The sequence below is a fragment of the Salmo salar genome, chromosome 23 (genome assembly GCF_965601325.2).
Source record: "Salmo salar chromosome 23, fSalSal1, whole genome shotgun sequence".
NCBI lineage: Eukaryota > Metazoa > Chordata > Actinopteri > Salmoniformes > Salmonidae > Salmo > Salmo salar.
Window position 1 is genome coordinate 44,722,501 of NC_138313.1, and position 21,281 is coordinate 44,743,781.

A 21,281-nucleotide genomic window follows, 5' to 3' on the forward strand; every position below is an offset into this window, starting at 1 on the left:
ACTGGATGTTTGGAACACTGGACTTCTGGAACACTGGATGTTTGGAACACTGGACTTCTGGAAGACTGGATGTTTGTAACACTGGACTTCTGGAACACTGGATGTTTGGAACACTGGACTTCTGGAACACTGGATGTTTGGAACACTGGATGTCTGGAGCACTGGATGTTTGGAACACTGAACGTCTGGAACACTGGATGTTTGGAACACTGGACTCCTGGAACACTGGACTCCTGGAACACTGGACTCCTGGAACACTGGATGTTTGGAACACTGGACTTCTGGAACACTGGATGTTTGGAACACTGGACTTCTGGAACACTGGATGTTTGGAACACTGGATGTTTGGAACACTGAACGTCTGGAACACTGGACTTCTGGAACACTGGACTTCTGGAACACTGGATGTTTGGAACACTGGATGTTTGGAACACTGGACTTCTGGAACACTGGATGTTTGGAACACTGGACTTCTGGAACACTGGATGTTTGGAACATTGGACTTCTGGAACACTGGACTTCTGGAACACTGGACGTCTGGAACACTAGATGTTTGGAACACTGTACTTCTGGAACACTGGATGTTTGGAACACTGTACTTCTGGAACACTGGATGTTTGGAACACTGGACTTCTGGAACACTGGACTTCTGGAACACTGGACGTCTGGAGCACTAGATATTTGGAACACTGGACATTTGGACAATGGACTTCCGCAATACTGGCATTTTTTGGAACACTGGACATCTGGAACACTGGATGTTTGGAACACTGGAACACTGGATGTTTGGAACACTGGACCTCTGGAAGACTGGACTTCTGGAACACTGGATGTTTGGAACACTGGACTTCTGGAACACTGGACTTCTGGAACACTGAATGTTTGGAACAGTGATCACCATCTTGATGACCCAGCAGTCAGAGGGGAAGTCCTGTAGCATGGGGACCAGGAACTGGTACTGGTACTGGTACGTGTGTGTGAGTGTGAGTGTGAGTGTGTGTGTGTGTGTGTGTGTGTGTGTGTGTGTGTGTGTGTGTGTGTGTGTGTACTTACCACCATCTTGTTCCTGGTGACCCAGCAGTCAGAGGGGAATTCCTGCAGCATGGGAACCAGGAACTGCAGACATCCATCCCAGTGACACAGCAGCAGCATCATAGCAATCAGGTTCACAATCCTCACCATGGCACTGGCCAGGTCATAAGTCATATGGAAAATCTAGGAGATTAGAATGAGTTAAACACTTAATTGTCCTCCACACCATGTGGATTAACAAACATTAACAGGACCTGTAGCTAGTTAAGTAACTAGATATGTACTGTATTATTGTGCCAGTGTAAACACTACTTAACACTAAACAAATGCACAATGTCAGTTTGACAATTGTGCTGCTGGTGCCTCCAATGTAATTAGCTAGTAGTGGGATTAGTAGTGAGATTAGTAGTGAGATTAGTAGTGAGATTAGTAGTGAGATTAGTAGGGGGTGCAGAAGGGGCCATGTGACCGTAGTCTGTACTGGTACCCAGGCTATGTGGCCAAGCTACCGTTACTCATTGTCTATTTATTCCTCCTGTTATTATTTCTCTCTAAATAAAAGATCTCAGCATTGTTTGGAAGGGCTTTCACTGTTAGTCTACACCTGTTGTTTACCAAGCATGGGACAAATACAATGTTATGTACCCACAGGCCACATCACATTGTTGTTAATCTTCCCACCACAGACCAGCAGACGGACCAGACAGCACAGCAACACTACTATAACGGATATTTATTTTTACGTAATCGTCATCTGGGACTATCGTCACTATGTACTAATGGTCCTGAGGGGGTGTGGGTGTGTGTGTGTGGGGGGATTATACTCTCTTTACAGTGGTAAAAGATCCCACTGAGAACACTGCTAGCCTATTCTCTGCAGCCAGCAAAGTAAAGGGGCAATATGCATGGTTATGTCATATCAACAATGAGTGTGGTGGCTCTTTTCAGTGTGTGTGCGTTTACGTGCGTACGCATGTGTGTGTATATTGGATCTGAGTCCATGTCTACTGGAGTTACGGGATGGAGGAATGGGATGGAGTTACGGGACGGAGGAATGGGGATGGAGTTATGGGATGGAGGAATGGGGATGGAGTTATGGGATGGAGGAATGGGGATGGAGTTATGGGATGGAGGAATGGGGACGGAGTTATGGGATGGAGGAATGGGGATGGAGTTATGGGATGGAGGAATGGGGATGAGTTATGGGATGGAGGAATGGGGATGGAGTTATGGGATGGAGGAATGGGGACGGAGTTACGGGACGGAGGAATGGGGATGGAGGAATGGGATGGAGTTACAGGATGGAGGAATGGGGATGGAGTTATGGGATGGAGGAATGGGGATGGAGTTATGGGATGGAGGAATGGGGATGGAGTTATGGGATGGAGGAATGGGGACGGAGTTACGGGACGGAGGAATGGGGATGGAGGAATGGGATGGAGTTACGGGATGGAGGAATGGGGATGGAGGAATGGGATGGAGTTACGGGATGGAGGAATGGGGATGGAGGAATGGGGATGGAGTTACGGGATGGAGGAATGGGATGGAGTTACGGGATGGAGGAATGGGGACAGAGTTACGGGACGGAGGAATGGGGACGGAGTTACGGGACGGAGGAATGGGGACAGAGTTACGGGACGGAGGAATGGGGACGGAGTTACGGGATGGAGTAATGGGATGGAGTTACGGGATGGAGGAATGGGATGGAGGAATGGGGATGTAGTTAGGGGATGGAGTTACGGGATGGAGTTACGGGATGAAGGAATGGGGATGGAGTTAGGGGATGGAGGAATGGGGATGGAGTTAAGGAACGGAGGAATGGGGATGGAGTTACGGGATGGAGGAATGGGAATGGAGGAATGGGAATGGAGGAATGGGGATGGAGGAATGGGGATGGAGTTACGGGATGGAGAAATGGGGACAGAGTTACGGGACGGAGGAATGGGGACGGAGTTACGGGATGGAGTAATGGGATGGAGTTACGGGATGGAAGAATGGGATGGAGGAATGGGGATGTAGTTAGGGGATGGAGTTACGGGATGGAGTTACGGGATGAAGGAATGGGGATGGAGGAATGGGGATGGAGGAATGGGGATGGAGTTACGGGATGGAGTTACGGGATGGAGGAATGGGATGGAGTTAGGGGATGGAGGAATGGGGATGGAGGAATGGGGATGGAGTTAGGGGATGGAGGAATGGGGATGGAGGAATGGGGATGGAGTTACGGGATGGAGAAATGGGGATGGAGTTATGGGATGGAGAAATGGGGACGGAGTTACGGGATGGAGGAATGGGATGGAGTTAGGGGATGGAGGAATGGGGATGGAGTTAGGGGATGGAGAAATGGGGATGGAGGAATGGGGATGGAGTTACGGGATGGAGTTAGGGGATGGAGTTAGGGGATGGAGTTAGGGGATGGAGGAATGGGGATGTAGTTAGGGCATGGAGTTACGGGATGGAGGAATGGGATGGAGTTACGGGATGGAGGAATGGGGATGTAGTTAGGGGATGGAGTTACAGGATGGAGCTACGGGATGGAGTTAGGGGATGGAGGAGTGAGGATGTAGTTAGGGGATGGAGTTAGGGGATGGAGTTACGGGATGGAGGAATGGGATGGAGTTACGGGACGGAGGAATGGGGATGGAGTTAGGGGATGGAGTTACGGGATGGAGGAATGGGACGGAGTTACGGGGTGGAGGAATGGGATGGAGTTACGGGATGGAGTTAGGGGATGTAGTTAGGGGATGGAGTTAGGGGATGGAGGAATGGGGATGTAGTTAGGGCATGGAGTTACGGGATGGAGTTACGGGATGGAGGAATGGGGATGGAGGAATGGGGATGGAGGAATGGGATGTAGTTAAGGGATGGAGTTACGGGATGGAGGAATGGGTATGGAGGAATGGGGATGTAGTTAGGGGATGGAGTTATGGGATGGAGTTATGGGATGGAGGAATGGGAAGGAGGAATGGGGATGGAGGAATGGGGATGTAGTTAGGGGATGGAGTTTCGGGATGGAGGAATGGGATGGAGGAATGGGGATGTAGTTAGGGGATGTAGTTATGGGATGGAGTTACGGGATGGAGGAATGGGATGGAGGAATGGGGATGGAGGAATGGGGATGTAGTTAGGGGATGGAGGAGTGAGGATGTAGTTAGGGGATGGAGTTAGGGGATGTAGTTACGGGATGGAGGAATGGGGATGGAGTTACGGGATGGAGGAATGGGATGGAGTTACGGAATGGAGGAATGGGGATGGAGGAATGGGATGGAGTTACGGGATGGAGGAATGGGATGGAGTTACGGAATGGAGGAATGGGGATGGAGTTACGGAATGGAGGAATGGGATGGAGTTACGGGATGGAGGAATGGGATGGAGTTACGGAATGGAGGAATGGGGATGGAGTTCCGGGATGGAGGAATGGGGATGTAGTTAGGGGATGGAGTTACAGGATGGAGGAATGGGGATGGAGGAATGGGGATGTAGTTACGGGATGGAGTTACGGGATTGAGGAATGGGGATGGAGGAATGGGGATGTAGTTAGGGGATGGAGTTAGGGGATGGAGGAATGGGGATGTAGTTAGGGGATGGAGTTATGGGATGGAGGAATGGGATGGAGTTACGGGATGGAGGAATGGGATGGAGGAATGGGGATGTAGTTAGGGGATGGAGTTACGGGATGGAGTTATGGGATGGAGGAATGGGGATGTAGTTAGGGGATGGAGTTATGGGATGGAGGAATAGGGATGGAGTTACGGGATGGAGTTACGGGATGGAGTTACGGGATGAGTTAGGGGATGGAGGAATGGGGATGTAGTTAGGGGATGGAGTTATGGGATGGAGGAATAGGGATGGAGTTACGGGATGGAGTTACGGGATGGAGTTACGGGATGAGTTAGGGGATGGAGGAATGGGATGGAGGAATGGGGATGGAGTTATGGGATGGAGTTATGGGATGCTTCGTCAATTACACCTCAATTACTAAAATCAGCACTTTATGCAAATGCCACACTTTATGCAAATGCCATATCTGAACCAGTAATATTTCATATCTGAACCAGTAATACTTCATATCTGAACCAGTAATATTTCATATCTGAACCAATAACATGTCATATCATATAATTGAAATTGTAAAGCAGCACATTGAAACTACAGTAGGTCTATGGTTAAGTGGTTACTATGACTGGGATTCATCATATTATATCGTACAGCCTCTACAATGAATGAGAGAGCAGATCAATGCCTTCTGTCCAGGGTTGGGTAAATTCTATTTCAATTCAGTCCATTCAATTAGTAAACTTCAATTTGGAATGTCAGTTTACTTCCAGAGTTGACTGAGTTGAAATGTAATTGATCCCAATCCTGCCCTCAAGCCCTACCTCCTGGTGTCTCCGAAGCCCTACCTCCTGGAGCCTCCCAAGCCCTACCTCCTGGTTTCTACCAAGTCCTACCTCCTGGTGTCTCCCTTACCCTACCTACTGGAGCCTCCCAAGCCCTACCTCCTTGAGCCTCCCAAGCCCTACCTCCTGGTGTCTCCCAAGCCCTACCTCCTGGTGTCTCCCAAGCCCTACCTCCTGGAGTCTCCCAAGCCCTACCTCCTGGTGTCTCCCAAGCCCTACCTCCTGGTGTCTCCCAAGCTCTACCTCCTGGTGTCTCCCAAGCCCTACCTCCTGGAGCCTCCCAAGCCCTACCTCCTGGTGCCTCCCAAGCCTCCCATTAAATGGGAAGGACACTATGAGTCTCACCCTCTCATGAAAGGAAATTCTCCTACCTCCTATCTCCCTACATCCTACCTCCCTACCCCTTACCTCCTCCTACCTCCTCAGATCTCCCTACCCCTTCCTTCCTTCCTCCCTACCTCCCATCTCCCTACCTCCTTACCTCCTATCTCCCTACATCCTACCTCCCTACCCCCTACCACCTCCTACCTACTCCAAGTCTCTCTCACCTCTTCCCACTGATGTATATATCTGATGAGCCTAGACAGCCGGAGCAGCCTCAACAAACTCAAGATCTTCGTAAACCGCACGATTCTCAGCGCCCGGGCCGTCTTGTAGAAGTCTGAGTCGATCCTGGTCTCCACGATGAGGAAGATGTAATCTACTGGTATGGAGGAGATGAAGTCCACCATGAACCAGCTCTTCAGATACTTGATCTTGATGGTCTGTGGGTCCAGGATGATCTCTGTGTTGTCCTCCTTGACGATGCCCGTCCGGAAGTTGAGGACCAGGTCGATGAGGAACAAGGTGTCTGAGATGACGTTGAAGACGATCCAGGGGGGAGTGTGCTCGTCCTTGAAGAAGGTGATGCCCACAGGTATGATGATGAGGTTCCCCACCATGAGGAACAGCATTATCAGGTCCCAGTAGAACCTAGAGAGAACAGAGAACTTTAACAGTAGAACCTAGAGAGAACAGAGAGCTTTAACAGTAGAACCTAGAGAGAACAGAGAGCTTTAACAGTAGAACATAGAGAGAATAGAGAGCTTTAACAGTAGAACCTAGAGAGAACAGAGAGCTTTAACAGTAGAACCTAGAGAGAACAGAGAGCTTTAACAGTAGAACCTAGAGAGAACAGAGAGCTTTAACAGTAGAACATAGAGAGAACAGAGAGCTTTAACAGTAGAACATAGAGAGAATAGAGAGCTTTAACAGTAGAACATAGAGAGAACAGAGAGCTTTAACAGTAGAACCTAGAGAGAACAGAGCGCTTTAACAGTAGAACATAGAGAGAACAGAGAGCTTTAACAGTAGAACATAGAGAGAACAGAGAGCTTTAACAGTAGAACATAGAGAGAACAGAGAGCTTTAACAGTAGAACCTAGAGAGAACAGAGAGCTTTAACAGTAGAACATAGAGAGAACAGAGAGCTTTAAAAGTAGAACCTAGAGAGAGGAACAGGGAGGAACCACAGAGAGTTTAAACCTGGGAGAGAACAGGGATGATGATGAGGTTCCCCACCATGAGGAACAGCATGATAAGATCCCAGTAGAACCTAGAGAGAATAGAGAGCTTTAACAATAGAAGCTGAGAAACCAACAGAGAGGAAACACAGAGATTTTAGAACATAAGAGAAGACAAGGAGGAACTACAGAGATCTTAGAACCTAAGAGAGGAGAGGGAGGAACCACAGAGATCTTAGAACCTAAGAGAGGACAGGGAGGAACTACAGAGATCTTAGAACCTAAGAGAGGACAGGGAGGAACAACAGAGATCTTAGAACCTAAGAGAGGAACAGGGAGGAACTACAGAGATCTTAGAACCTAAGAGAGGGACAAGGAGGAACTACAGAGATCTTAGAATTTAAGAGAGGAACAGGGAGGAACTACAGAGATCTTAGAACCTAAGAGAGGAACAGGGAGGAACTACAGAGATCTTAGAACCTAAGAGAGGGACAAGGAGGAACTACAGAGATCTTAGAATTTAAGAGAGGAACAGGGAGGAACTACAGAGATCTTAGAACCTAAGAGAGGACAGGGAGGAACTACAGAGATCTTAGAACCTAAGAGAGGACAGGGAGGAACAACAGAGATCTTAGAACCTAAGAGAGGGACAGGGAGGAACTACAGAGATCTTACAAGCTGAGAGAGGACAGGAAAGAACAATGAATCAGAGAGAGTCTAAACATTGTCTATATGCCAACAAAATGTAATTTGTGAAAAATGACTAAGTTTAATACTATTGTATTATTTTGTTGGATCATGTTGTACCCCAAAATGAGTTGGTGTTAGAGCTGCTAACTTCATTAGATTGCATCAGAACACCTCTCCTTTAAAATGTATGTATTCTGGTTGGAACGTGTGTAACCCGAAGGCAGTAGTCCAAAACACAGAGGTGTGTGTGTATTTGTGTGGCGTGTGTGTTCATGAGGCTGTGTGCAAGATGTGTGTTTGTTGTGTATTCCAGTCCATTCTTGTGTTCTAATTAACCTGAGATTGATACACCCTCAGCCCAATATGATGAGAGACAGAGCGAGAGAGACAGATTGAGAGAGAGAGACAGAGAGAGAGGGACAGACAGAGAGACAGAGAGAGAGAGAGAGACAGACAGACAGACAGACAGACAGACAGACAGACAGACAGACAGACAGACAGACAGACAGACAGACAGACAGACAGACAGAGAGACAGAAAGAGAGCGAGAGAGAGAGACAGCGAGAGGGACAGAGAGAGAGAGACAGAGAGAAAGAGAGAGAGAGAGAGAGAGAGACAGAAAGAGAGAGACAGAGAGAAATAGAGCGAGAGAGAGAGACAGAAAGAGAGAGGGCTGCAGGGTCAGCATTCTGAACCTGTGCTATGAGGATGCATTAGCCAAGTTCAGCTTCCACCTCCCTATAGGTTGTACCACAGTGTAAGAGCAGAATATATCATCTAAATAGGATCTCACTTTCTAATGCTGATGATCACCAGTCATGAAAATATGATTAATTCATTAGTTCATCCATTTTATTAAAAGTTATTTTAATAACCGATGGGGCTAAAATAAACAAAGCTTTAATAGCGGGGATTGGAGATTCAGCTCTGCTGAAGTGGGCAGCGATGGAATCAGAAATCCAAAATTCAGCACCACATTACAGTGGACAGCGACCGTCAGATTCGCTGTACCAGATGGTCGTTATCCACTGTCACGTGGTGCTGAACTTCAGAATGCTGATGACGTCGCTGTCCACTTCAATGGTGCTGAATCCCTGAAGATAAATACTAGGTTCAGCATCGTAACTTTAACACTGTATACTGTATAATAGGTAGTAAATCTGCAAAATAATTGAAATAGAGTTCTCCTGCGATTCCTTGAATCTACGTCAATACCAAACATCTTCCGACAGTCACCACCAGCAGTCTCTAATCAGATTTGTGCATCTCTTACAAATGAGGTTGCCCATGTGAGCAGTTCACCCTGCACTATCAGCTCAAATATACTGTCATGTCTACCTCTGATATGCCTCCAAGCAAAGCAAGAAAATAAAAAAAAATCAGGGATCCCAGAAAAGCGCAAAAAAAAAATTGCCCACATTAGCCTAAGAAACAAAGTTAATGAAATCCAGGGGTGGAAAAAGTACCTAATTGTCATACTTGAGTAAAAGTATAGATACCTTAATAGAAAATGACTCAAGTAAAAGTGAAAGTCACCCAGTAAAATACTACTTGAGTAAAAGTCGAAAAGTATTTGGTTTGAAATATACTTAATTATCAAAGTAAATGGAATTGCAAAAATATACTTTTTTGTAGTATCAAAGGTAAAAGCATAAATAAGTTCAAATACCTTATATTAAGCAAACCAGAACACACAATTGTCTTTTTTTTTTTAAATGATTTACGGATAGCCAGGGTCACACTCCAACACTCAGACATCATTTATAAACAAAGCATATGTTTAGTGAGTCCTCCAGATCAGAGGCAGTAGGGATGACCAGGGATGTTCTCTGTTTAGTTAGTCCTCCAGATCAGAGGCAGTAGAGATGACCAGGGATGTTCTCTGTTTAGTGAGTCCTCCAGATCAGAGGCAGTAGGGATGACCAGGGATGTTCTCTGTTTAGTGAGTCTGCCAGATCAGAGGCAGTAGGGATGACCAGGGATGTTCTCTGTTTAGTGAGTCCTCCAGATCAGAGGCACTAGGGATGACCAGGGATGTTCTCTGTTTAGTGAGTCTACCAGATCAGAGGCAGTAGAGATGACCAGGGATGTTCTCTGTTTAGTGAGTCCTCCAGATCAGAGGCAGTAGGATGACCAGGGATGTTCTCTGTTTAGTGAGTCCGTCAGATCAGAGGCACTAGGGATGACCAGGGATGTTCTCTGTTTAGTGAGTCCTCCAGATCAGAGGCAGTAGGGATGACCAGGGATGTTCTCTGTTTAGTGAGTCCTCCAGATCAGAGACAGTAGGGGTGACCAGGGATGTTCTCTGTTTAGTGAGTCCTCCAGATCAGAGGCAGTAGGGATGACCAGAGATGTTCTCTGTTTAGTGAGTCCTCCAGATCAGAGGCACTAGGGATGACCAGGGATGTTCTCTGTTTAGTGAGTCCTCCAGATCAGAGGCAGTAGGGATGACCAGGGATGTTCTCTGTTTAGTGAGTCCTCCAGATCAGAGGCAGTAGGGATGACCAGGGATGTTCTCTGTTTAGTGAGTCCGTCAGATCAGAGGCAGTAGGGATGACCTCTGTTTAGTGAGTCCGCCAGATCAGAGGCAGTAGGGATGACCAGGGATGTTCTCTGTTTAGTGAGTCCGTCAGATCAGAGGCAGTAGGGATGACCAGGGATGTTCTCTGTTTAGTGAGTCCGTCAGATCAGAGGCAGTAGGGATGACCAGGGATGTTCTCTGTTTAGTGAGTCCTCCAGATCAGAGGCAGTAGGGATGACCAGGGATGTTCTCTGTTTAGTGAGTCCGCCAGATCAGAGGCAGTAGGGATGACCAGGGATGTTCTCTGTTTAGTGAGTCCTCCAGATCAGAGGCAGTAGGGATGACCAGGGATGTTCTCTGTTTAGTGAGTCCGCCAGATCAGAGGCAGTAGGGATGACCAGGGATGTTCTCTGTTTAGTGAGTCCTCCAGATCAGAGGCAGTAGGGATGACCAGGGATGTTCTCTTGATTTAAAAATATATACAGTATCTCACAAAAGTGAGTACACCCCTCACATTTTTGTAAATATTTGAGTATATCTTTTCATGTGACAACACTGAAGAAATGACACTTTGCTACATAACAGTGTAAATTTGCTGTCCCTCTCAAAGTAACACAACACACAGCCATTAATGTCTAAACCGCTGGCAACTAAAGTGAGTACACCCCTAAGTGAAAATATCCAAATTGGGCCCAAAGTGTCAATATATTGTGTGGCCACCATCATTTTCCAGCACTGCCTTAACCCTCTTGAGCATGGAGTTCACCAGAGCTTCACAGGTTGCCACTGAAGTCCTCTTCCACTCCTCCATGATGACATCACGGAGCTGGTGGGTGTTAGAGACCTAGCACTCCTCCACCTTCCGTTTGAGGATGCCCCACAGATGCTCAATAGGGTTTAGGTCTGGAGACATGCTTGGCCAGTCCATCACCTTTACCCTCAGCTTCTTTAGCAAGGCAGTGGTCGTCTTGGAGGTGTGTTTGGGGTCGTTATCATGTTGGAAGACTGCCCTGCGGCCCAGTCTCCGAAGGGAGGGGATCATGCTCTGCTTCAGTATGTCGCAGTACCTGTTGGCATTCATGGTTCCCTCAATGAACTGTAGCTCCCCAGTGCCGGCAGCACTCATGCAGCCCCAGACCATGACACTCCCACCACCATGCTTGACTGTAGGCAAGACACACTTGTCTTTGTACTCCTCACCTGGTTGCCGCCACACACGCTTGACACCATCTGAACCAAATAAGTTTATCTTGGTCTCATCAGACCACAGGACATGGTTCCAGTAATCCATGTCCTTAGTCTGCTTGTCTTCAGCAAACTGCTTGCGGACTTTCTTGTGCATCATCTTTAGAAGAGGCTTCCTTCTGGGACGACAGCCATGCAGACCAATTTGATGCAGTGTGCGGCGTATGGTCTGAGCACTGACAGGCTGACCCCCCCCCACCCCTTCAACCTCTGACGCAATGCTGGCAGCACTCATACGTCTATTTCCCAAAGACAACCTCTGGATATGACACTGAGCAGGTGTACTCAACTTCATTGGTCGACCATGGCGAGGCCTGTTCTGAGTGGAACCTGTCCTGTTAAACCACTGTATGGTCTTGGCCACCGTGCTGCAGCTCAGTTTCAGGGTCTTGGCAATCTTCTTATAGCCCAGGCCATCTTTATGTAGAGCAACAATTCTTTTTTTCAGATCCTCAGAGAGTTCTTTGCCATGAGGTGCCATGTTGAACTTCCAGTGACCAGTCAGTATGAGGGAGTGTGAGAGCGATGACACCAAATTTAACACACCTGCTCCCCATTCACACCTGAGACCTTGTAACACTAACGAGTCACATGACACCGGGGAGGGAAAATGGCTAATTGGGCCCAATTTGGATATTTTCACTTAGGGGTGTACTCACTTTTGTAGCCAGCGGTTTAGACATTAATGGCTGTGTGTTGTGTTACTTTGAGGGGGACAGCAAATTTACACTGTTATACAAGCTGTACACTCACTACTTTACATTGTAGCAAAGTGTCATTTCTTCAGTGTTGTCACATGAAAAGATATACTCAAATATTTGAGGGGTGTACTCACTTTTGTGAGATACTATATATATGTAACCTTTATTTAACTAGGCAAGTCAGTTAAGAACAAATTCTTATCTTCAATGATGGCCTAGGAACAGTGGGTTAACTGCCTTGTTCAGGGGCAGAACGATTTTACCTTGTCAGCTCGGGGAGTCGATCTTGCAACTTTTCGGTTACTAGTCCAACGCTCTAACCACTAGGCTACCTGCCGCCCCATACGTGTGTGAATTGGAAGATTTTCCTGTCCTGCTACTCATTCAAAATGTACTATGGCTGCAGGTTCATCTGCCTCCCCTAAAGCCCATTCTGGTGGGAAGCTGCTATAGACCACCAAGTGCTAACAGTCAGTATCTGGATAATATGTGTGAAACGCTTGATAATGTATGTGAGAAGTATATTTTCTGTGTGACTTAAATATTGACTGGCTTTCTTCAAGCTGTCCACTGAAGAAAAAGCTTCAAACTGTAACCAGTGCCTGCAACCTGAGTTTCAGTAAACCTACCTGCAAACTACCAGGGTAGTTACAAACAGCACATGAATGAAATCATCCACATGTATTGATCAAGCAGTATCCACATCCATCAGATGTAGTGATCATAATATAGTATCCATATCTAGGAAAACCAAAGTTCCAAAGGCTGGGCCTAATATAGTGTATAAGAGGTCATACAATAAGTTTTGTAGTGATTCATATGTTGTTGATGTAAACAATATTTGCTGGTCTGTAGTGTGTAATGGGGAGCAACCAGACACTGCACTTGACACATGACAATGCTTATTCCAGTTACTAATAAGCATGCACCCATTAAGAAAATTACTATAAAAACTGTTAAATCCCTGTGGATTGATGAGGAATTGAAAAATTGTATGGTTGAGAGGGATGAGGCAAAAGGAATGGCAAATAAGTCTGGCTGCACATCCGATTGGCAAACGTACAGTAAATTGAGAAATCATGTGACTAAACTAAACAAAAATAAGAAGAAACTGTCCTATGAAACAAAGATACATTATATAAAGAATGACAGCAAAAAGCTTTGGAGTACCTTAAATTACATTATGGGCAAAAAGGCAAACTCAGCTCCATCCTTCATTGAATCAGATGGCTCATTCATCACAAAACCCACTGATATTACCAACTACCTTAATATATATATATTCTTTCATTTTTCACAAATTCTGAACCTACACATCCATTTATAACTGACCAAGTTATGAAAAACAAGCACTGAATTCCGTAGAGTGTGGAAGAGGTGAATAAATGATTGTCTATCAACAATGACAAGCCACCTGGATCTGACAAGTTGTAAGGAAAATGACTGAGGATGATAGCGGACAATATTACCACTCCTATTGGCCATCTCTTCAATCTAAGTCTACAGGAAAGTGTGTTCCCTCTGGCCTGGAGGGAAGCTAAAGTCATTCTGCTACCTAAGAATAGCAAAGCACTATTCCACATTCTTTACAAGGAACTCTATTCTTGACTTGCTTTAACAGTCGACCAATCAGCCTGTTACCAACCCTTAGTAAACTTATGGGAAAACTGACGTGATACAATGCTGTTTCACAGTAAACAAATGAACAACTGACTTTCAGCATGCGTATAGGGCACTCAAAATATACACCACTTACACAAATGACTGATGGTTGTGGCTGAAATAAATGGATAATTAGAAGCTTGTGGGAGCTGTTATGTTAGAACTACATAGAGCCATGACTACATGGAACTCTATTCCACATCAGGTAACTGATGCAAGAAGTAGAATCCGATTTAAAAAACGCATAAAAATACACCTTATGGAACAGCAGGGACCGTGAAGAGAGACACACTCTACACACATGTACATTGTAATATTGTTGTATTTCACATTTTTTATTGTAGATATGGAGTGGTGTAATTATGTATGATGCCTTATTGTGTTTGGACCCCCAGGAAGAGAAGCTGCTGCCTTGGCAGGAACTAACGGAGATCCATAATAAACCCCAGGAAGAGAAGCTGCTGCCTTGACAGGAACTAATGGGGATCCATAATAAACCCCAGGAAGAGTAGCTGCTGCCTTGACAGGAACTAATGGGGATCTATAATAAACCCCAGGAAGAGTAGCTGCTGCCTTGGCAACAGGAACTAATGGAGATCTATAATAAACCCCAGGAAGAGCAGCTGTTGCCTTGGCAGGAACTAATGGGGATCCATAATAAACCCCAGGAAGAGTAGCTGTTGCCTTGGCAACAGGAACTAAATGGGGATCCATAATAAACCCCAGGAAGAGTAGCTGTTGCCTTGGCAGGAACTAATGGGGATCCATAATAAACCCCAGGAAGAGTAGCTGCTGCCTTGACAGGAACTAATGGGGATCCATAATAAACCCCAGGAAGAGTAGCTGCTGCCTTGGCAGGAACTAATGGGGATCTATAATAAACCCCAGGAAGAGTAGCTGCTGCCTTGGCAACAGGAACTAATGGGGATCTATAATAAACCCCAGGAAGAGTAGCTGCTGCCTTGGCAGGAACTAATGGGGATCCATAATAAACCCCAGGAAGAGTAGCTGCTGCCTTGGCAGGAACTAATGGGGATCCATAATAAACCCCAGGAAGAGTAGCTGCTGCCTTGACAGGAACTAATGGGGATCTATAATAAACCCCAGGAAGAGTAGCTGCTGCCTTGGCAACAGGAACTAATGGGGATCTATAATAAACCCCAGGAAGAGTAGCTGCTGCCTTGGCAACAGGAACTAATGGGGATCCATAATAAACACCAGGAAGAGTACCTGCTGCCTTGGCAACAGGAACTAATGGGGATCCATAGTAAATACAATACAAATACAGTAAATAAACGCACAGTGGTAGAGAAGAAGACATGGTACAGAAGCCCTGAGGAGAATTCCAGTCCATTCATTCTATAGTAATACATTGACACAGGACCACATACAGTGGCTTGCAAAAGTTTTCACTCCCCCTGGAATTTTTCCTATTTGGTTGCCTTACAACCTGGAATTAAAATAGCTTTTTGGGGGTTTGTTTCACTTGATTCACACATCATGCCTACCACTTTGAAGATACAAAATATTTTTTATTGTGAAACAAACAAGAAATAAGACAATAAAACAGAAAACTTGAGCGTGCATAACTATTCCCCCCCAAAGTCAATACTTTGTAGAGCCACCTTTTGAAGCAATTACAGCTGCAAGTCTCTCGGGGTATGTCTCTATAAGCTTGGCACATCTAGCCACTGGGATTTTTGCCCATTCTTCAAGGCAAAACTGCTCCAGCTCCTTCAAGCTGGATGGGTTCCGCTGGTGTACAGCAATCTTTAAGTCATACCACAGATTCTCAATTGGATTGAGGTCTGGGTTTTGACTAGGCCATTCCAATACATTTAAATGTTTCCCCTTAAACCACTCGAGTGTTGCTTTAACAGTATGCTTAGGGTCATTGTCCTGTTGGAAGGTGAACCTCCATCCCAGTCTCAAATCTCTAGAAGACTGAAACAGGTTTCCCTCAAGAATTTCCCTGTATTTAGCGCCATCCATCATTTCTTCAATTCTCACCAGTTTCCCAGTCCCTGCCGATGAAAAACATCCCCACAGCATGATGCTGCCACTACCATGCTTCACTGTGGGGATGGTGTTCTCGGGGTGATGAGAGGTGTTGGGTTTGCGCCAGACATTGCGTTTTCCTTGATGGCCAAAAAGCTACATTTTTGTCTCATCTGACCAGAGAACCTTCTTCCATATGTTTGGGGAGTCTCCCACATGCCTTTTGGCGATCACCAAACATGTTTGCTTATTTTTTTATTTAAGCAATGGCTTTTTTCTGGCCACTCTTCCGTAAAGCCCAGCTCTGTGGAGTGTATGGCTTAAAGTGGTCCTATGTACAGATACTCCAATCTCCGCTGTGGAGCTTTGCAGCTCCTTCAAGGTTGTCTTTTGGTCTCTTTGTTGCCTCTCTGATTAATGCCCTCCTTGCCTGGTCTGTGAGTTTTGGTGGGCGGTCATCTCTTGGCAGGTTTGTTGTGATGCCCAATTTGTAAGTCGCTCTGGATAAGAGCGTCCGCTAAATGTAAAAAAAAAAATATTCTTTCCATTTTTTAATAATGGATTTAATGGTGCTCCGTTGGATGTTCAAAGTTTCTGATATTTTTCATAACCCAACCCTGATCTGTACTTCTCCACAACTTTGTCCCTGACCTGTTTGGAGAGCTCCTTGGTCTTCATGGTGCCGCTTGCTTGGTGGTGCCCCTTGCTTAGTGGTGTTGCAGACTCTGGGGCCTTTCAGAACAGCTGTATATATACTGAGATCATGTGACAGATCATGTGACACTTAGATTGCACACAGGTGGACTTTATTTAGCTAATTATGTGACTTCTGAAGGTAATTGGTTGCACCAGATCTTATTTAGGGGCTTTATAGCAAAGGGGGTGAATACATACAGTGGGGGATAAAAGTATTTGATCTGCTGATTTGCATGGACCACTTTTCCGTTTTTTTTTTTTTGTAGAATTTTTTGAAACAAGTAATTTTTTTCTTTTCACTTCACCAATTTGGACTATTTTGTGTATGTCCATTACATGAAATAAAAATAAAAATCCATTTAAATTACAGGTTGTAATGCAACAAAATAAGAAAAACGCCAAGGGGGGTGAATACTTTTGCAAGGCACTATACAGTACATAGCTAGTCTATAATACAACTATAGTGCAGTTGACATCTACTGTAGTCACTGACATGACATGAGAACAGAACAGCTCGCCTAAAATAACAACACTTTGATGGCAGGGTAGGGAGGGGAAGGGAGGGGACCATTTGTTGCTATCATCTCTGTTGTTCCTCTGCTAAACAACGCATTTACATTCTACTAGCAAACTGTTCATCTGCCATCCCTCTCTCTCTCTCCATCCCTCTCTCTCTCCATCCCTCTCTCTCTCTCCATCCCTCTCTCTCTCTCCATCCCTCTCACTCTCTCTCCATCCCTCTCTCTCTCTCTCCATCCCTCTCTCTCTCTCCATCCCTCTCTCTCTCTCTCTCTCCATCCCTCTCTCTCCATCCCTCTCTCTCTCCATCCATCTCTCTCTCTCTCCATCCCTCTCTCTCTCTCCATCCCTCTCTCTCTCCATCCTTCTCTCTCTCCATCCATCTCTCTCTCTCTCCATCCCACTCTCTCTCTCCATCCCTCTCCATCCCACTCTCTCCTCTCTCTCCATCCCACACTCTCTCCTCTCTCTCCATCCGACTCTCTCTCTCCATCCGACTCTCTCTCTCCATCCCACACTCTCTCTCCTCTCTCTCCATCCCACTCTCTCTCTCCTCTCTCTCCATCCCACTCTCTCTCTCCTCTCTCTCCATCCCACTCTCTCTCTCTCATCCTACTCTCTCTCCATCTCTCTCTCTCTCTCCATCCGACTCTCTCTCTCCATCCCACACTCTCTCTCCTCTCTCTCCATCCCACTCTCTCGCTCTCATCCCACTCTCTTTCTCTCTATCCCTCTCTCTCTCCATCCCACTCTCTCTCTCTCCATCCCTCTCTCTCTCTCCATCCCACTCTCTCTCTCTCCATCCCTCTCTCTCTCTCCATCCCACTCTCTCTCCATCCCACACGCTCTCCATCCTACTCTCTCTCTCATCCCACTCTCTCTCTCCATCCCTCTCTCTCCATCCCTCTCTCTCTCTGCTCATCTGCCTGTTGCTCTCTCTCTTTCTCTCCATCTTTCTCTCTCTGAATCTACCTCTCTGCCTCTCCCCCTCTCTCTTTTCATATCCCTCCCTCTCTCTTTATCTCTCTCTGAATCTAACTCTCTGCCTCTCCCCCTCTCTCTCTTTTCATATCCCTCCCTCTCTCTCTCTCTTTCTCTCCATCTCTCTCTCTCTCTGAATCTGCCTCTCTGCCTCTCCCCCTCTCTCTCTTTTCATATCCCTCTCTCTCTTTCTCTGCCTCTCTCTCTCTCTGAATCTACCTCTCTGCCTCTCCCCCTCGCTCTCTTTTCATATCCCTCTCTCTCTTTCTCTGCCTCTCCCTCTCTGCCTCTCTGCCTCTCCCCCTCTCTTCCCATCTCTCTCTGTTCATATCCCTCTCTCTCTCTCTCTCCCTCTCTGCCTCTCTGCCTCTATCCCTGTCTTCCCCTCTCTCTCTCTGTTCATATCCCTCTCTCTCTCTCTTTCTCTCTCTCACCCTCTCTCTCCCCCTCTCTGCCCTCTCTCTCTCTCTCTCTCTGCAGTGCTGTGACACACTGGTCCTAATTGCTCTTTCCCTTCTCTGGTGGATAAATCCCAGCGTTATCTCTCAGGAATCCATGTCCTCTCCAGGAGTCTGCCCTCACCAGCCAGATGTTACAGTTGTTAGCATTAATGAGGCATTCTGGGATTGAAAAACAACAGACTGGTCAGCCCGGCACCGCAACTTGTTTTAGTAAATAGCTGAGTGATTGGGCTCACTCTCAAATTCATAGACAGTCAAAGCTATGGATGCATGGACCGACCATATAGTTTTCAACCATGTTTTGAAGCTATACAGTGTTTACAAACAATGACGTAAAACACGTTTATAATATGGGTTCTGATGGTGTACGACCGTTAAACTAAAGCTCATGAGGCATTTATAAGTTCTATTCTTCAACAATCAATGGCTATTTATAATTAATTTGAAAGTGAAAAGAATTGAGATCCGAATCCCGGATTGCCCCTTTAACCTTTAACCTCTCTGCTCTGGCTCTGCTGCACACGTCCCTCTGCTGTTGCTGACTGCTGTCTGTCTGCCACGGTTACAGAACAGGGATGAACAGCTGGTCGGCCGGCCCAAAAAACAGACAGTACTTTACTGCCATTAGCCCTGTTGGACAATCCACATCCACCTACTGCCCAGCTAGAACCACTAGCCCTTTTGGACACCTTGTGGTCCACACAGGAATCAAACCTAAAACCTTGTGGTTCACACAGGAATCAAACCTAAAACCTTGTGGTCCACACAGAAATCAAACCTACAACTTATTTATCTGATGCTTTCAGTACGTCTCTCTCTCTCTCCTTGTCCCGGGGGGTTGATGTTTAGTTGGGTCAGGTGGAGAGAGGTCAGAGAGTACAGGAGAGGCCGAGAGAAGAGTTCCAGGGCAAAGTGGGGGGAAAAAGTGATTTAAAATAGATGAAAAGAAGCTTAGATCAATCAGAACAGAAAGGGATCATAACTGTTATGGATACTTATCTGTAATGTTCTCTACTAGTTGGCAGAGCAGACAGAACAGAGACAGAGAGGGATCTAAGCTCCACAGCCCACATTCATTCAGTCTGGTTGCCTAGTAGCAGGACCCCACCTATAGAAAGGAAGCTCAAAAGGCTGATCGGCAACCAGGTCAGTAATGTTAACAGTTCAACGTGTGCAACCATGGCTCTCTGTCATGGCTCAGATATGTTCTTTTCACACGATCCTTTGAAGCACCGATCCAGCAACTACGGTGGATGTGTAACCAGACCAGCTCAGTACAGCTTGTTTTGGCTCAACTCAGTTAAGTAGTGTGAAAAGCCCTTTAAAGTACCTTGCAGGGCGACATGTACAACATTTACCATAAGCCTAATTGTAATTTGGCAGTGTTATTTCATTTGAAACTTTTCTTCAACAATGTGCATTATAAACACATTGTTTTTGCACTAGGAAAATCAACGGTGCCCCTCTATACCAATACCAATCTCTAGAACGAGATATGTTGATCTGCTGATCTGGTTCTGCTGTCTATCTGTGTGGATTGACCCAGCCAGATGGTCTGGTTCTGCTGTCTATCTGTGTGGATTGACCCAGCCAGATGGTCTGGTTCTGCTGTCTATCTGTGTGGATTGACCCAGCTAGAAGTGTGTGGAAGGTTCATGCCATAAATCAATCAGTTAGCCTAGATATGCACAAATTAAACTGAGGCTGAGACCTAAATCTTTGCATTGGAATATTGTACACAGTGGAAATGATCTAAATGACTTTTTCCTAAATTCAAAAAGCATAATCATATAAGAAACGAAGTAGTTCCACAATAACAGTATTTCAAATAGTCTTTAGATTATCGTCACTCACAGTTATTTACAGAAGCAACGTCCACACTAGCTTCATCATCATGATGTCACTAACTAACTCCATCCTGAGACAGCAGTGGTAAGGTTTTACTTTAACCCCCTAACTACCCCAATTACCCTTCCATCCTGATACAGCAGTGGTAAGGTTTTACTTTAACCCCCTAACTACCCTAATTACCCTTCCATCCTGAGACAGCAGTGGTAAGGTTTTACTTTAACCCCCTAACTACCCCAATTACCCTTCCATCCTGAGACAGCAGTGGTAAGGTTTTACTTTAACCCCCTAACTACCCTAATTACCCTTCCATCCTGAGACAGCAGTGGTAAGGTTTTACTTTAACCCCCTAACTACCCTAATTACCCTTCCATCCTGAGACAGCAGTGGTAAGGTTTTACTTTAACCCCCTAACTACCCTAATTACCCTTCCATCCTGAGACAGCAGTGGTAAGGTTTTACTTTAACCCCCTAACTACCCTAATTACCCTTCCATCCTGAGACAGCAGTGGTAAGGTTTTACTTTAACCACATTTACCAAATAAACTAAAGTAAAAAAATAATAAAAAGTAACACAATAACATAATAACGGGGCTACATACAGGGGGTACCGGTAACGTGTCAGTGTGTGGGGGTACAGGTTAGTTGAGGTAATATGTACATGTAGGTAGGGGTGAAGTGACTATGCATAGATAATTAACTGTGAGTAGCAGCAGTGTAAAAAAACTAATGGAGGGGGGTCAATGTAATAGTCCGGTGGCCATTTGGTTAATTGTTCAGCAGTCTTATGGCTTTGTGGGTAGAAGCTGTTAAGGAGCCTTTTGATCCTAGACTTGGCGCTCCGGTACCGCAGAGAAAACAGTCTATGACTTGGGTGACTGGAGTCTTTGACAATTTTTGGGGCTTTCCTCTGAAACCACCTTGTATAGGGGTCCTGGATGGAAGGAAGCTTGGCCCCAGTGATGTACTGGACCGTACGCACTACCCTCTGTAGCGCCTGACGGTCAGATGCCGAGCAGTTACCA

General features: G+C 45.9%; 1 protein-coding gene across 1 annotated transcript in view; it reads right to left on the reverse strand.

Annotated features, from left to right (window-relative positions):
• Positions 1-21,281, reverse strand: part of LOC106584711 (potassium/sodium hyperpolarization-activated cyclic nucleotide-gated channel 4-like) — a 48,006-nt gene that overhangs the window by 20,925 nt on the left and 5,800 nt on the right. Inside the window, exons 2-3 of the mRNA XM_014170228.3 lie at positions 5,981-6,404; positions 1,054-1,215 (exon numbers count right to left, since the gene is read on the reverse strand). Of these exons, the coding sequence (XP_014025703.1) occupies positions 1,054-1,215; positions 5,981-6,404 (586 nt within the window). The remainder of the gene's footprint in view (positions 1-1,053; positions 1,216-5,980; positions 6,405-21,281) is intronic.